General features: G+C 40.4%; 1 protein-coding gene across 2 annotated transcripts in view; it reads right to left on the reverse strand.

Moving 5' to 3' along the window:
* cdk14 (cyclin dependent kinase 14) overlaps window positions 1-2,662 on the reverse strand; it is a 590,315-nt gene extending 587,653 nt beyond the window's left edge. Inside the window, exons 1-3 of one of the 2 annotated variants that reach the window (XM_073054502.1) lie at window positions 2,557-2,662; window positions 1,677-1,816; window positions 1,196-1,227 (exon numbers count right to left, since the gene is read on the reverse strand). In XM_073054502.1, coding sequence (XP_072910603.1) covers window positions 1,196-1,227; window positions 1,677-1,767 — 123 coding nt within the window. In that variant the 5' untranslated portion in view covers window positions 1,768-1,816; window positions 2,557-2,662. Of the gene's footprint in view, window positions 1-1,195; window positions 1,228-1,676; window positions 2,202-2,556 lie in introns of those variants that run through there. The other variant, XM_073054501.1, reaches the window with a different exon arrangement.
* Between the last annotated feature and the right edge of the window lie 14,416 nt (window positions 2,663-17,078).

Here is a 17,078-nt window from a genome sequence, read left to right on the forward strand (position 1 = left end):
GGAATGATCATGTTTGAGTCTTGATGCAATGAAGAGACATGCATATAGAACTGGCATGGAAGATGTGAACTGCAGGTCCATTATGCTGCTGACCATTGCATTGAGGCTCACTATAATCTATCAAATTGACAAACATAGTTCATGCATGGAGCCAAAATTCATTCTGAACACAGTATTAATGCACATCCTTTCATAAAAGTCAATGGTTTTAAGCTAATTTCAGATCATTAATACCAAGCTTTAATTTTTGGAATATATTCCAAAAATTTTGCTATGTTTTGTTATAACATTCATCCATTCCAAGAAAGGCATTCACAGAGATACGATTTTTATACTTTGTTTCCACCAGAGATTTCACTGACCACCTTTGACTACATTTACTCATGTTACCAGTAAACAAACTTCGCTTTGGCTGGTTTCAGGCTCTGTGTATAATCCGAACAAGGTGCCTTTTATTGCTGTACACCCATGAACTTCATTATCTAGGGGGAACATTTTTTACAAGGTTGTACTTTCACATTTATCATGATGAACAGTTATTATTTAATCCATCTGGTTTATTTTTCTACATAAAGGGTAAAACTAATGTATTTCAAGTTCATTGAAGGATTCTCCCTCTCTCAGAAGGGGATGGCTGTTAATGGTTACATGTATAAAAATGTCCAGTCTATTCCAGGTGTTCTCATATCTTCTATCATCTCTTGGTTCACATGGAATCTGGACAATCCTGGCTCAATCCCAGTTTCACCCACTGAACGTTCTTTAACCCATCACTACTTACTTGTCTATCGTACTATTCAAACCTCGTCAATGTTGTTATTTGCAACTAGATGTGTTTGGAACTGTGGCGTTTTGTAATTGCATTTTGTAGTCAATCATTGTATAGAAAGGAGGTATGTTTACATGCAAGTACCCCAAGTGACTAAATACATAAATATTAAACAGTCCCTTAAGTTGGTGGAAAGGTGCTGCAAAAAAAGGTTTTCTGAAGTTGATTTCAATTAGGCTGAAGGTTCCCCAAGTTAACTACAGACAATACAAGTCTGATCCCGATTTGAACCTTGGTAACTAAGGCAAAATGACAGTGTCCTTTTATCCGACTGCACAGAGAATAGATTCTAAGCTAGCAACCTGCATTCAGCGCGGACACTACAAACACACATCTAAACATTGTACAGTTTGAGTGAAATCCTACCTCATCGAAGCCATTGTCCTCCTTCTTCAAGGCTTAAAAGAAACAAAAGAAAATTATAAATCTACACATGACTGTAAACTACGTTAATATATCGAGCATTTATTTGGTGAAGATTGCTTTGTTACAATTGTTCAAATTTTACAGAATAATATTTATTTACACTTATAAATATATGAAAATGTATTAATAATGCTGCGAGATCAAAATATATAGAAGTTTTTTTGAATATTTTATTTAAAAATCCTTTAATATTACGCATCACTCTGGGAGTTTACATTACAACCCAGCAGTGGATAAAACCTAGCAAACGCTGTGATTACTGCGCCAGCTAGCTTTACCCCGGTGAAAGTGTTTTTATTTAAACATAAAAGACTATTCCCAGTTAGCCGGGGATTTAAAAAATAATGAACACGTTTTTTTTCAGAAAGCGAAAGTAAGGACTCTAAATTACGTATGTTTAAACGTTGAATAACACACTCACCCAAGCGGCTGAAACTCTCCGATAAAGTTCTCCTCAACTTTTTCATTCTGCTGATTTTCTCAGCCGATTGGTCTGAAATCATATCACACATCGCGGGTCAAACGCCCAGAGCCGTTCCTCTTTCTGCCACTCAGCAGATACTGGTCAATGCGAGAGAGAAAAAGTAATTGGACCCCATATAATAAGTAATTGTAAACGAGGGACGAAGCGTTTAACTTAAGTCTGAAAGCTTGCCCCCATCCCCTCTGCTTTCTGTCAAACACAGGAAGTGTGTTCACAGCCCCTCGGCGTTTTGGAACTTAATTTCGACAGTTTCCTCCACCTCGATTTCTTGGCAAGACACTGGGGAGAATTTCATTCATTCAGTCAGGTGAGGTTGAAGTATATCATGCTGTAGAGAAGCAAGAAGATGAGATGGGGTGGGGTGGGGGGAACGAAGGCGAGGAACTGAATGTACTCTCAGCCCTGAGCTGCAGAGGGAAGTCACCGCTCAAACCTCCGCAAAACTGGTTGTCATTTTCGGCAAGTCAGGGACGCCTCAGATCGCTAAAACCCGCCCCCTCTCGCCCGATTGGTCGCTGACTGAGCATCTGTGTGTCCATCAATCTCTTGTTTCCAAGCGCCCCCCTTCCCTCCCCCCTCCCCCCTCTCCGAGGAGCGGGGTTCCAGACTTTGTTGCCACCCAGACAATTCACTCGATTTTATTTTCTTCAAAAAATGTTTGGTACAGTGGAGAAACGGTGTACACAGAACCGAGTTTGAAGCAGGAAACGACAAGCAGGCAATGCATTGTGATTAAGTGAGAGAAATACTGCTTAATTTATATGCCTTCGATTCAAATTATTGTTGAAATATTTTTTTAGATTAGAGATGAACCAACCTTATTAATTTGATGACATCACAATTACTGACATCCGTGCTTGAACAGAAATTACAACTGTGAGATTACAGCCTACAGGCAGTCCGATAAAAACAGCAGTAACAACACCCTCAGACAAGAACAAGGCAGATTTGTACAGCAGTCAACTGATAATGCTGGTACTCTCACATAATTGTGTTAACTTAAATGACGAGTACGCACGATCAGGACATTTCCTTCCTGGGGCATTGAACCCGTTCTGTTCGAGTTTACATCCGTATTTGCATATTTTCCCAGACTTAATATTTCAAAAGAAACGAAACCTGAGTTCTTATTCAAGATGCCGCAAAGTAGAAGCAAGTGATGCTACCCGGGGCGTTGCTTAAAAAAAAACACAATACTGGCAATATTCAAAAATTTGTTTCAGTTCCGGTAACTATAAGCTCGGATCTAGTTTATTCATTTCAGAGGACCGAAGAAAGATAACGGATACACTGTGCTAATATTCATTATTACCAAGTACAAATCTGTTTTATGTACATTATATAGAAGACCGTATTGTCAGTGTACAGTACGGCTCAAATGTTCACTAAATATTGCAGTATTCCGCGATTCTCTTCCTCGCACCTCAGCAGCCGGCACAGAATTGATTAGAGGACAGTCAGGCGGAAAGTTCTGTAACCAAAAGTCTCCTCGAGGCTGCAAATTACCTCATCATCCGCGTTGTAATTCAATCATAAAGTCATTTAAGTAGGCCGCAGAGCATTAAAGCCTCTGGAATGATAGTTGTTTGACATGGACAAAGGTGTTTACAAGTTTCTATGAGAACGATGTTCTGTACATTCTCGCTACTTTTGGGAATCCACTCAGTTTCATTATTGATTGGCTCACAGTTAATAGTTATTAATCAAATAGATATGAGATGAGATTATGTTGTGGCGCTATTAAATCATAAATCATCCCCAATTTCAGCATTACTGGTAGAAATGGATGAAGTACCTTTACATCTAAGCGGGTTACAGTTTGTTTATTGGGTTAATGTAAGAGGACATAAAGTTGGTCATCAGTTATAAGGTCTTCAGTTTTAAGTGGCTGGGAAATGAATGGCCACAATATTGTGGGTTGTTTAATGTGGAATATGGTCCCAGTGTACCCTTTTCAGTCACTTCTCCATTGTTTTTCTCTTTGCTTGTGGTTGATTTAAGCTTTCAATAAAAGATCAGGATGAGGAATGATTGTATATCAGTGGCTCAGGAAGTTCAGCAATTGATGCAAGGCAGATATTGTAGTTTCTCACATATCTACACAGATGGTTCAAAAGATCCAGTGACAAGTTGTCCAGGTGTGTTTCTTCATGCTCCAAAGTTTCAGGTGATTATCAGACAAAGTATTCATGTCCAAGATCGTTGGAATCACTTTAGCCTTGGAATGGATCAAAGAAATGTGCCCTGATCATATACTTCTGTTCTTGGTTTTCACATCTATTAAAACAGGTATTTCAAATTGTAGCCCAGACGTTCCTCTTGAGATGGGACAACATCTGTTGAGGCTATGGGGTCAAGGCCTGTGTATATATTTCCTTTGGAACCCTAGCCACATTGTGATTAAAGGAAACAATGCAGCAGACAATCTAGCCAAGCACTCACTTAGAATTAAGGATATAAACAAAGTGGTGCCTTTGTATTGAGGGTGGGGGGGGGGTGAAAGCCATAATTAAAAAGTCTATTCAATCACTGTGGCAAAAAAATTTGGGATAAGGAAATGAAAGGATGACATTTATATAAAATTCAGAGGGTGGTGGGAGCTCAACTGGAAGATGAGTATAAAAGAAGGGAAGGAGTTATTACTTCCATGTTTATGTATTGGACTTACTAGGTTGACTAAATCCTTGTTCAGGATTAATATGCATGATACAGGCATTTGTAGGGAGTGCACTTGTCAAGAAACAGTGCAGCATATACAGTATTGTTTGTGATGAAGTTCCTATGAAGTGCAAAGAAAACATCTAATCGCTAAGTTAAGATCTTTTGGACAGACACAGTTTTACATGAAATGTTTGCTAGGATATCACTGTGATTGTAATGTATATAAGTGTGTATTTGACTTTCTGAAAAGCATTTGACTTTTTGATATTATTTGAGGTTTTTTGGTGGGAGGGGGTCCCTGTCTCTGCTCCACACTCCATTTCAGTAGGTGGTGACAATGTACCTTATGCTGTTCTGCCAACCACCATTAAACTTTACAAGAAGAAGATAGGAGAAAGGGAGATTGAATCCCAAATCAATATTCAGGTTGGCTTTCGGTACTCATAGTTCAAGGGCTTAGAAACAACAACAGCTTGAAGTCTTTGTACAAAGCTCTAATATAAAAGCAAACATATTGATTTTTTGTCAATATTAATTTTTCCTGACAACTATTTCTGTCAATCATGAATTCTTACTTTTCCAATTAGTTATACAATTTTTTCACAAACTATTATGTTTCCTTATGTTAAGTTCCACTTTTCTGAGTTTAGCTTTGGACAATATCCTCAATGTTCATTTAATGCTCCTTTTAGTTGGATTTCAAAGGCAATTTCTGGCAAGGTGAATAAACTTTAATTTTACACTCAGGTGTATTGGTCTCTTTCCTTGTGCTTTTATAAGAAATATTCTATTTTCATATATTTGATCTTGACAGCATTTCTGGTTATTACACAATTGTTCAAAAACTACATCTCAGTTTTTATCTGCTGTATCCACAACGCTCAATACTGTTGTTAAATTCCTGATTTATCAGACATTTTAGTATTTGATCTTTCTGCAAAGTCAGTAAAACAATGCAAAACTCAGCACCAGATTTCCAAATGCAAAGTTGGCACTTAAACATCTAATGTGGAAAGTGGCCAGTTTATTTACTGAAAGGGCTATCTCACTGAGAAGAACTGTTAAAGAGAAGCTCCCTTTCTTCACTAAAACAGGCTAAAAAATCATAGAATATCTACAGGACGGAAGCGAACCATATAGCCCATTACCTTTGTATTTCTAAACATAAAATCAGACCAACTAACTCCACCCCCCATCTTCTCTCTCTTCCAATAGCCCTACATATTTTTCCTCTCAGCTAACTATCCAAAGTCATTCTGAATATTACAAATAGACCTGACTACACTGGCTTTGGAAGTGCATTTCTGTCGTCAACCACTTACTGCGTAAAAGAAAATTCTCCAATCTATCTACATAGTCCCTCAACCTGGAATGATTTTGATTGGCCACTTTATCACCTTTTACAAAACGTCAACAGAATACTCCATTTGTGATACCTCTGTAAGGGTGACATTCCTTCAAAAGGAGAACAGTGCCTACTCTGAATATTAAGTATGATTCAGGCTGTGGTGTAAGGATTGTTTCCTTCAGCCTGTACGTATTACCGTAGATGTCGGATTATAAGCCGCTACTTTTTTCCCACATTTTGAACAGCTTTGAACTCTGCGGCCTTTAATACGGTGCGGCTAATGCATGATTTTTTTCATGCCGCCAAAAACATTTTGCCTCGTAACAGTAGACCAATAAAATTGATGAGTAGTTCACAGAGGTCCAATGAAATTGTACGATAAATCAAGCGCACTTTCACAATTAAATTATTGTAAATCAGTCATTTGTACTCACCCTCATCAACATGGAAAACACTCGAAGAAAAGCATTGTGCTGCCTTTATGGCAGTTATTTAGTTTATAATATTTTCGCTTATTAATTCATTTTCTAGTTAAAGTTAGAAGTGTTTTAACTATATTTGTTTTCTGTACTACATTGCGGGATGCTATGACGTCACACCCGGTTTCGCCGCGTCTTGTGGGAAAAATGCCAGTTTGCGATAAACGGGAAGGAGGGGGGCGAGCGGCATTACGCGAGTGGCATTGGATCTGAGCGAACGCTGCTTTTAAGTTAAAGGCGATCAATAACTTTTCCTGTTAGGCTGCAGTATATATATTTTTTACCAGTCGTTAGGAGATATTGGAATGTTGTTCAGTAAAAAAGTATACGCAACGTATATTTAAAAGTAGCCGCGTTACAGGCACGGTTCGAAAAAAAGCATTTGCAATATGTATTTGTTTATGTTACCATATGGATTTAATTAAAAGTTAAAAAATCCTCACGTGTAATATCTTTCTGTGTAAATATCTCATATTACAACGTGGGACACCTGCGGCCGAAAATCCGGTGCGGCCTAAAATCCGGTGCGGCCTAAAATCCGGTGCGGCCTGTACAAGTAAAAAATTGATTTTCTTTCTAAAATTAGAGCCAGCGGCTTTTAATCAGGTGCGCTCTGTAGTCTGGAATCTACGGTAGTTTGTCTGCTGGAAGCAATCTCCAGGCCATTTGCAAACTCATTAAAAAACATTTATTTTATTAGCATAGACAATGTTCTGAGAGAGCACTTAGGTCCTTTTCAACAGTATACTGTGCTAAGAGCTTTTTGCTCTTTTAACTATTATGTAGTTCTATTGCTTTCTGCAAACCACACTGTATTCTTACATCTGGAAAAAATTACATCTGAGCTTTCATGATGATGACAGTCTTAAATAACTTAATCATGATGTAACTTACAGTTTTATTTTACAGTAAGAACAATGTCATAATTTCATTCTTTACTTTTTGGAATCATACTGCTCATTCCTAATTGCCCTTAAGTAGGTAGTGGACCTCATTCTAGAATCGATGCAGACTTTCTGATAATGTCAGTCTCACAAAGCTGAAGGGTCAGGAGCAATGCTGAATGAGCAGTAATATACACTCAGTGGACTCTTTATTAGTTACCTCCTGTACCTGACAAATTGGCCATGCCTCTTGGTGTGTGCTTGTGGTCTTTCGCTGCTGTAGCCCATCCATTTCAAGGTTCAATGCATTGTGTGTTCAGGGATACTCTGCCGCACACCACTGTTGTAACGTGTGATTATTTGGGTTACCGTCGCCTTCCTGTCAGTTTGAACCAATCTAGCCAATCTCCTCCAACTTCGTTTTAACAAGGCTTTTCGACCACAGAACTGCCACTCACTTGATGTTTTTTTTTTGCTTTTCACACCCTTCTCATAAACTCTCGAGACTGTTGTGTGTGAACACTCTGGGCGATCAGTAGTTTCTAAGATACTCAGACCTCTCCGTCTGGCACCAACAATCATTCCACAGTCAAATACACTTAGATCACATTTCTTCCTCATTCTGATGTTCAGTCTGAACAACAATGCCTGCCCATGTCTGCATGCTTTTATGCATTGATTGCGGCCACATTTGTATCAACAAGCTGGTGTATAGGTGTACCTAATAAAGTGGCCACTGAATGTAGTTTCATGTTAACTTGATGCGTGACTTAGAGAGGAGACACAAGAGATTGCAGCTGCTGGAGGAACTCAACCGATCAGGCAGCATCTGCAAAGGGAAACGGACTGTTGATGTTTAGGGTTAAGATTCTTCATCTAGACTGAGTCAACACACACAAAATGCTGGAGGAACTCAGCAGATCAGGTAGCATCTATGGAAATGTCAACATGTTTGGCCAAGAGCCTTCTTCAGGACTGATAAGGAAGGGGGAAGATGCCAGAATAAAAAGGTAGGGGGAGGGGAAAGAAGCTAGCTGCAATGTGATAGGTAAAGCCAGGTGGGTGGGGAAGGTCAAGGGCTGAAGAAGAAGGAATCTGATAGGAGAGGAGAGTGGACCATAGGGGAGAGGGAAGGAGAAGGGGACCCATGGGAAGTGATAGGCAGGTGAGTAGAATTAAAATGTGATGCACCATCAATAACTCTCCGAAACGTGAGGCGAGATATTGGCTTTTATTGACTGGAAGAAAGAACAAGCAGCAATTGACCACCATGCTACATCCTGGAGGCAGGGCTCAGGCCCCAATCGCCTTTATACCGGGGTCTGTGGGAGGAGCCACGGTCAGTGGGAGGAGCCACAGGAGCAGTCAGCGGGGGGGGGTGGGGGGGGGGCGTGTCCAGACAGGTATATGTAGTTCACCACAAAATGTCAGAGTGGAGATGCTCAGTGAAGCATTCTCCCAATTTACAACCGGTTTCACCAATGTAGAGGAGGCCACATTGAGAGCCCCAGACACAATAAATGACCCGAGCAGAGTCACAGGTGAAGTTTTGATGCCATGTTCTTAACATTGCACACTTGTGTTAATAGTAAACGAAGCAACAAACCTCATTAGTTTATCGGCTGCACCCACTCCTGGTGTACAATTGCTTTATAATAGCACAGGAATCAATTCCTTCCCTGTCTGCACTTTATTTCCTGTTCACATCTGATTTTCACACAATCAAGTCAGCTGACTTAGGATTCTGAGAAGTCCATTTCTGATAATTCATTGCAACTTCATTAAACACATTGTGATCTAGATGACCTTATACATTTTAGATAACTTGGTTACAAAGTAAAGATTCAACCCTTAGCTCAGTGTAAGAACGTACAACTGTCATGAAAGTCATGGTTTTAAGTAATGAATGTCGAACAATTGAATAGGCAAAGCGGCACTGTTGGAATTGACATTGAAGATAAATTGAACTGAGGTCAGGTTACTTGCTTAGGTAGGCAAAACTTTCATGATGTGCAGAATTGATTGCATTAGGGCAGTCACTGCTTTATTAAGAACAGGGTAATTATGCTTCAAGAGTTACAACATTGTGTGCAGAAGTTTCCAGAGTTAGTCTGAAGGAGCAAATGTAACAAAAACATGTTTGCTTGAACTCCTCAATGCTGTAGTTATTTCCATTCTTTAATTGTCCATTAGAAAGAGGTGTTAAGTCACATTCTTGATTGCTGCAGTCAACCTGGTGAAGGTGCTCACACAGCGCTGCTGGGAAGAGACTTCTGGGATTTAAACCCAGCAGTGATATCTTTCTAAGTCAAAATATTGTGTGAGATTGGAGGGAAACTTGCAGGAGACCATGTTTCCTTGTACCTGCTGAGGTGAAGGGGGAGTAGCCTGCAGTCCATTAAACATCAGGCTCTTGATTTTTGTTTTGCTAGTGGTAGAAAATGTTAGTGACATCCGGACATGAGTCCTTCAGTCCAGGATATCAGGCTATGACCTGCTCTTGTAACTGTGGTAGTTCTGTAGCTGGGCAAAAATGAGTTTCTGTTCAATGGTGACCCCACCCAGCACATCTGCAGTCCAGGTTCCCACTCTGTGCTCCAAGGTCATGTGGCAAAGATACCTGCGGTTCAGGCCTCCACTCTGTGCTTGAAGGCCAGGGAGCAGGAGGCACCAGGGCCAGACGGTCAGTCTGCCCAGAGTTTGAGGTCCCACTACCGGCTTGTCTGGTGGTCAATCAGTATTTGAGAAGTCAAGGTCTGATGGCCAAAGCCTGGAGGCCTGCCCTAGAGTTAGAATGTGTGTGTGGGTGGGTGGGAGCCAAGGGACTTGTTCTTCTGTTGCCTTGTTGCTTTTTGTGCTGATCCTGGGCTGCACCCAGCACATCCCAATGTTGTGTTGTTTTGTTAATGTAAACAACACATGGTAAATAAATCTGAATCTGTTGATGTCAAGAGTGAATGGTTAAATTGCCTTGTAGCGTCAGGTGATAAATGTAACTTCCCACCTACTAGACCCCACCTGACTATTAGCGATGGCCTACTTGTAAGCGGATGGAGACTAGTTTACTTGCTGAGCAGCTGCAAGTGGAAATGTGCATTGTCCAACGTCCTCACTTCTCACCTTATGATGAAAAGAAAATCAATGATGAAGCAGCTGAACACAGGTCACTGAACTTCAGCATTTGATCCCACGATCACTGAGGATAGGGCTGCTCCAGAACCTCCTCCTCCTGTTAGATGTTTAAATAACCACCCAATTTCACAACCACATGAGGTAGCATTGGAGAGCTGGTTGTCAACTTGCTCAGCTCCACCTATTGCATGCTAAACAGAATCAGAATCATGCTTATTACCTCTGACATATATCATGAAATTTGTTGTTTTGCGGCAGCAGGATAGTGCAAAATATTTTTTAAATTCTGTAGTTTACAATAAGAAATGAGAAAACAAATGTGTAAATAATGCAAAACGAGAGGAAAATAGAGAGGTAGTATTCATGGGTTCATGGACCATTTAGAAATCTGATGGCAGGAGGGAAGTATGAGTGTGTAAGTGAAATAACCCTGTGTTGCAGTTTCACTTGTGCGGCATTTCATCATTTATAGGGACAGTATACTTGGTGATGCTCCCAGGACTCTGGACAATTCCTCTGTTCTCTAGATAATTAATCTGGTAATTTAGCCAACACTGTCCCCTTAGGCCTCACTATATTTGTCCAGCAATTCGGAGCATAGTCAAACAGGGATTCCAAACACCAAACTGGTGATGAGGATATGAGGTAGTGAAGGTTCACGCTACAGGAAGTGAGACTGAGGAAGTTTGGGAAAGAGCCTCCAAGTCATTTTTAGTTTAAGCGAGTGGGAAATGGTGAGGGTAAAAGGAACTTGGGTTAAATGGAAACTTTGGACTGGAAAAACTGAAAGATTCAGTAGCTATGACAAGGTATGGGAAAAACTGACTAAATATTTAGAGTGTATGGACATATGTTTCTAGGCTGACAATATTACAGAAGTGGGGAGAAGTGACAATGAACAGATCAAAGCCATGAGTGAGAAGAAAGCTGTTGCTTTAGTAGAGATAAGACTGAATAGTTGCACAGGCTGGCTAATTTATTGGTACATGCCTATGGGCAGTTTTCCTTTTGTTAGTAAAATCTCAAATCATAACCAGTGGGATTCCACATGCAACTAATAATGGTTGTCAGAATTTATATCAGATAATGGCCCAAAGTTGCATTCCAGCCAATTTGAGAAAATTATGCTCATGATTTGCATAAAGCACTGCCTCTTTTCTCCAAAGCATCCACCTCAAATCAAGAAGTTGAATCATTTGATTGGACTCTGAAGGTTTTGAAGAAAAATGTATGAATAATGTAATTCAGGTCAATGCAGCACCAAGTTGTAATTTTCTGATCGATGCATCGAACAACACTCCACTGCATCAATGGATTGTCAAGGCTGAGATGCTGAGGGTCAAGATTAAACTCAATGTAGTCAAACTGCTGAAAATGTCGAGCCAAAGAAGTTATTTCCTGCCAAGACACCATGAGAGATTCAATCTAGCATATCATGGACATCCAGATAGGATTGGAAAGAAATCATTGAGAGGTACAGTCAACAACTACTCGATGAAGCACACACAAAATGCAGGAGGAATTCAGGAGACCAGGCAGCATCCATGGACAAGAGTAAACAAGCAACGTTTTGGGCTGAGTCCCAGCATTTTGTGTGTGTTGCTTGGATTTCTAGTGTCTGCAGATATTCTTGTCTTTGAACTACTCAATGGAAGTGGTTGGAAAGTTCAAGAGGTTCACTTTCTATATGCATGCAATTCCCAAGATGCAAGACATCTCCAGCATTCGCTCCGTGGAAGACAAACTGGATTGCATTCATCGAAGGCTGATCAAGTGCGAGATAAGGAACTGCTGTGTGCTTGTTCTTGCAGAAACATCGGACCAGGACAACAAACCATGCACCATCAATCGCCTGGCTATGCCACTTCAAGACTTGTGCTAATATTATTTTGTAACTGTGTAACTATGTGCATTGTAACTATTGTAACTATATGCGCTGAGTGCTGTGTGTGAATGTATGTACCTTGGCCTCAGAGGACCGATGTTTCATTGAGCTCTATACTTGTGTATGGTTAAATGACAATTAAACTTGAATTTGAACTTGATGATGAACGGAATTAGACTTTCAAGGTGTACTAGATGAGGATGTCACAGTAGAATGATGTGAAGAAGCAGCGAGCAGCAAAAGAGCCAAAAAGGGTTCACAGTAATATGGAAGTGAAAGATCAGTCTCAGTATTCATTGAGGATGTCGCAGAGACAGCACTCATACCATTGAAAAGTTCCAAAGAGTGAGAAGAATGGCAATGAACCATGTCTATAAATTGGAAAGTGTTTTTATGTACAGTATCTTATTTTTGATCTGCTGGTAAATCTCCAGTTGTTTTGTAAATTTAATAATGTTGCAAATAGAATTCAAACCTAGTGGTCATATATTCTTGCTTTTTGTCATACTGGTGTCAGTTCTTTCTGAATCATTTTGCACGAACAAGGAAATAATCAATTATAATGTGCAGAAAATGAAATAACAAATTGTAAATGTAGCCTGTAGGAATTATTATTCTAAGCTTGGAATATGGCCAAATCCATTATAATGCGAAAATATCCAACAAAATGGTATGATACCAAACAGAGAGGAATAAAAAAATGCTTTGGATTAAACCCTCTACCTCTAATTTAGATAGCCAAAATAATACTCAAGCATACAAGAGTCATCTTAGCAATAATATTCCATTTGGTATCTTGTAATAATTACACTTCTGTCACATAATGAGATCTCCTTTCTAACAGTATCATTCTATTTTTTAAGTTCCTCAATTATCAGCTTGAAAAATATTTGGGAACAGATCATCATAGCTTTCTGCATACCTTTCCTCATTCCTAATGATCTCTCAAACATGTTGTTCATTCTTTAGAGATAAGGCATAATAAGAACTACCATTAATCAAAATACCAATTCATACCATATATTAACCACTGTTTTGTCTATATCCAAAACCTAAATCCTCTTTAGTGTACACACCAGGGCAAAGAATTCGAGAGATTCTCCACACTCAGTGAGAAGAAAATGCTTTGTTCTTCAGCTTTATCTGTGTTTTCTCCTTTATGACCCCTATTCAAAAAAGAATAGAAAACATCCCAACATCTTTCCTGTTAAGCCCCTTTAGGTTCTTAAATGCTGTAATTCTTTTTCCTCTCAATCTTCTAAACTCAAGGAAAAAAGGCCTAAACTATTTAGTCTTTCTGGGTAGAACAACTATCTCATCCCAGGAATTTGATCTCCTTTGCACTGCCTCCAACATTGCTTTATCTTATTTTAGGTAAAGGGACTAAAACTATAAATATATTCCAGGTGATGCCTCACTGGCACCCTGTACAATTCTAACAAAACCTCCCCATTTTTGAATTCCAAATGCTTGCCTTCTTAACTGCTTGTTGAACCTACTAACTTTGTGTGATTCATGAACTAGAACACCAAGTTCCCTCTGTATGTCATTCAACTTGCAGCCACTCTCCATTTAGTTAATAATCTGCTTTTTTATTTCTTTATCAAAGTGCATGACCTCACACTTTCCTTCCCGATATGAAATTCCATTTGCTAGTCTTAGCTCCGCTTACCCAGTCTTTTACCAATTTATGTCCTACCATCTATTTTCACAATACCTGCAGATTGATCAGTGGCGTTCAGGTCTACCCACCAAGTAAAATACGAGAGATCTGGGTACAACCTGCAGAAAGCCATCTCACATTTGAAGTGCAAACACGAGGAAATCTGCAGATGCTGGAAATTCAAACAACAACACACACAAAATGCTGGTGACGAAGGGTCTCAGCCTGAAACGTTGACAGTGCTTCTTCCTATAGATGCTGCCTGGCCTGCTGTGTTCCACCAGCATTTTGTGTGTCACATTTGAAGTGACAGTTTCGGATCAAACTGAAATCACAGAAGAATATTTGGCAGCTGTGACAGGGCTTGAATGCTATCACATCCTACAAAGTAAAACCAAGTGAAACACCCTGGTTCCATCAGCTGCGAACGTCTAGGGAAGACAATCTCTGGCCCCACCAAGCGTGTGAGATTGAGGCGCAAGTCCACCCTAAAACCCGCCATTTGTGTGGATGCTGTGTGACGTGTTACCCTGTTACAAATAAGTGCCATGAAATAACAGACAGTACACCACATACAATTAAAAGATTTGGCTATATTATTCTTAAATTGACTAAAGGGTTAGTAAAGAAAGAGCAAAAACAGAAAAGGCCCATTTTAATGAAGCAGTCCAATGTGCACAAGTTGGAGCTCACGATTTTCGCTTCACCAATCCTCCTTCAATCTCACCTTGGCTTTGTCGAATCACGGTCCCGCTTCAGGTCGAATCCCCCGACCTCTTCCCTCCAGCGTCTTCTCTCTTCTTCCTCTCAACAAAAGTCCCAAGCCCAACCTTAGTGTCCCTCACCAGAGAAACCTCCCCTTAATTCGTCCATCCCCACTGGATGGCACACAATTCTCCCATCTCTTACCTGCGACAGTAACCCGAACAAGCAGCTTGCGGGGAACAGCACAGAAATCACATACAGAGCAGCACAGCACTACAAAACAGTATGAACCAGGGCAATACACAAGCAACATATGTAACAACAAGGTTTTTGTCCCTGATCAGCTCAATGCCTTTTATGCTCACCTTGACTGACAAAATATGGAGGCACCTTCAAGAATTCCCACAGCCCGCGATGATGCTGCGATTTCAGTCTCTGAGGCTGATGTGAGAGCACCCTTCAGAATCAGGATCAGAATCAGGCTTATTATCACCAGCATGTGTCATGAAATTTGTTAACTGAAAGCATGTGGCCCAGATGGGTTATCTGGCCAAGTACTGAAGACCTGTGCTAATCAACTGACTTGGATGCTTACTGATATCTTTAACTTCGCGCTTCAGCAATCTGAGATACCCACCTGCTTCAAGTAGGCTTCAATCATACCTGTGCCCAGAAAGAACGTGGCAACCTGCCTCAATGACTATTGCCCAGCAGCACTTACATCCATTGTGATGAAGTGCTTTGAGAGGTTGGTGATGAAATACATCAAACTCTGGCTGAGAAGCGACTTGGATCTGCTCCAATTTGCCTACCGCCACAACAGGGCAACAACAGATGCCACTTTATTGGCTCTTCCCTCAACACTGGAACATCTGGACAGTGAAGGTGCATACATCAGGATGCTCTTCATCGACTACAGCTTGGCATTCAATCATCCCCTCAAAGTTAATCAAGAAGTTTCAAGACCTAGCCCTCAATAACTCCTTGTCCAATTGGATCCTAACTTGTGGACCCAAATCAGTTTGGATTGGCAACAACATCTCCTCCACAATTTCCATCAGCAAAGGTGCACCACAAGGCTGTGTGCTTAGTGCCCTGTTCTACTCACTTTATACTGAAGACTGTGTGGTTAAGCACCACACCAATGCCTTATTTATATTTGTTGATGAGTCCACAGTGATTGGCCAAATCAAGGTGGTGATGAATCAGCATATAGGAGGGAGAATGAAAATTTGGCTGAATAGTGCCACAGCAACAACCATTCACTCAATGTCAGCAAAAGCAAAGAGCTGATTATTGACCACAGGAATAAGTAACGGGAGGCCAATGAGCCAGTCCTCATCACAGGATCAAAGATGGAGAGGATCAGCAACCTAAGTTTGTTGGTGCTATCATTTCAGAGGATCTGTCCTGGGTCCAGCATGCAATTGCTATTACAAAAAAAAAGCTACGGCAACACCTCTACTTTCTTAGAAGTTTGCAAAGATTTGGCATGTCATCAAAAACTCTGACAAACTTCTATAGCTGTGCAATGGTTGCATCAAGGCCTGGTATGGAAACACTAATGACCTTGAAAGGACTAGCCTACAAAAAGTAGTGGATACAGCCCAGTCCATCATGGGTAAAGCCCTTCCCACTACTGAGCATATCTACACCAAGCGCTGTTGCAGGAAAGGATATGTCATCGAGGATCTCCCACCACCCAAGCCATGTTCTCTTCTCACTGCTGCCATCAGGAGAAAGTACAAGAGCCTCAGGATGTACACCACCGGGTTCAGGAACAGTTATTACCCCGCAACCTCTTGAACCAAAGGGGATAACCACTCAACTTCATATGCTCCATCACTGAACTATTCTTGCAAACTATGGACTCACTTTCAAGGACTGTTCATCTTATGTCCTCGATATCTATTGCTTATTTACTTAGTATTATTATCTCTTTATGTATTTGCACAGTTTGTTGTCTTTTGCACCTTGGCTTTTTGTCTATCCTGTTGGGTGCAGTCTTTCATTGAATCTTTTGCGTTTCTTGTATGTACTATGAATATCCACAAGCAAATGAATCTCAGGGTTGTATACGGAGCACTGTCACAGGAAATCAACATCCATAACAAAGGACCCCCGCCATTCAGGCCATGCTCTCTTCTCACTTCTGTCATCAAGGAGGAGCTACAGTACAGAAGCCTGAGGACCACACCACCAGGTTCGGGACCAGTTATTGCCCCTCAACCTTCAGGCTCTTGAACCAGAGGGGATAACTTCATTCAACTTCACTTTCCGCAACACTGATCTGTTTCTACAATCTATGAACTCACTTTCAAGGACTCTTCATCTCATGTTCTCAAATGGTTATTGTTTATTTATTTATTATTATCTCATTTGCATTTTTTCTTTTGGTATTTGCACGTTTTGTTCACTTTTCAACGTTGGTTACTTGCCTTGCCCGTGCGCAGTTTTTCATTGCTTTCATTGTGTTTCTTTATAATTTCACTAAAAGATCAAACGAAAGTGAATCTCAGGGTAGTAAATGGTGACATACAGTTTATATACCTTGATAATAAATTTACTTTGAAATTTGAGCT

This window comes from Hemitrygon akajei, chromosome 8, assembly GCF_048418815.1.
Source record: "Hemitrygon akajei chromosome 8, sHemAka1.3, whole genome shotgun sequence".
In the NCBI taxonomy this organism is placed as follows: domain Eukaryota; kingdom Metazoa; phylum Chordata; class Chondrichthyes; order Myliobatiformes; family Dasyatidae; genus Hemitrygon; species Hemitrygon akajei.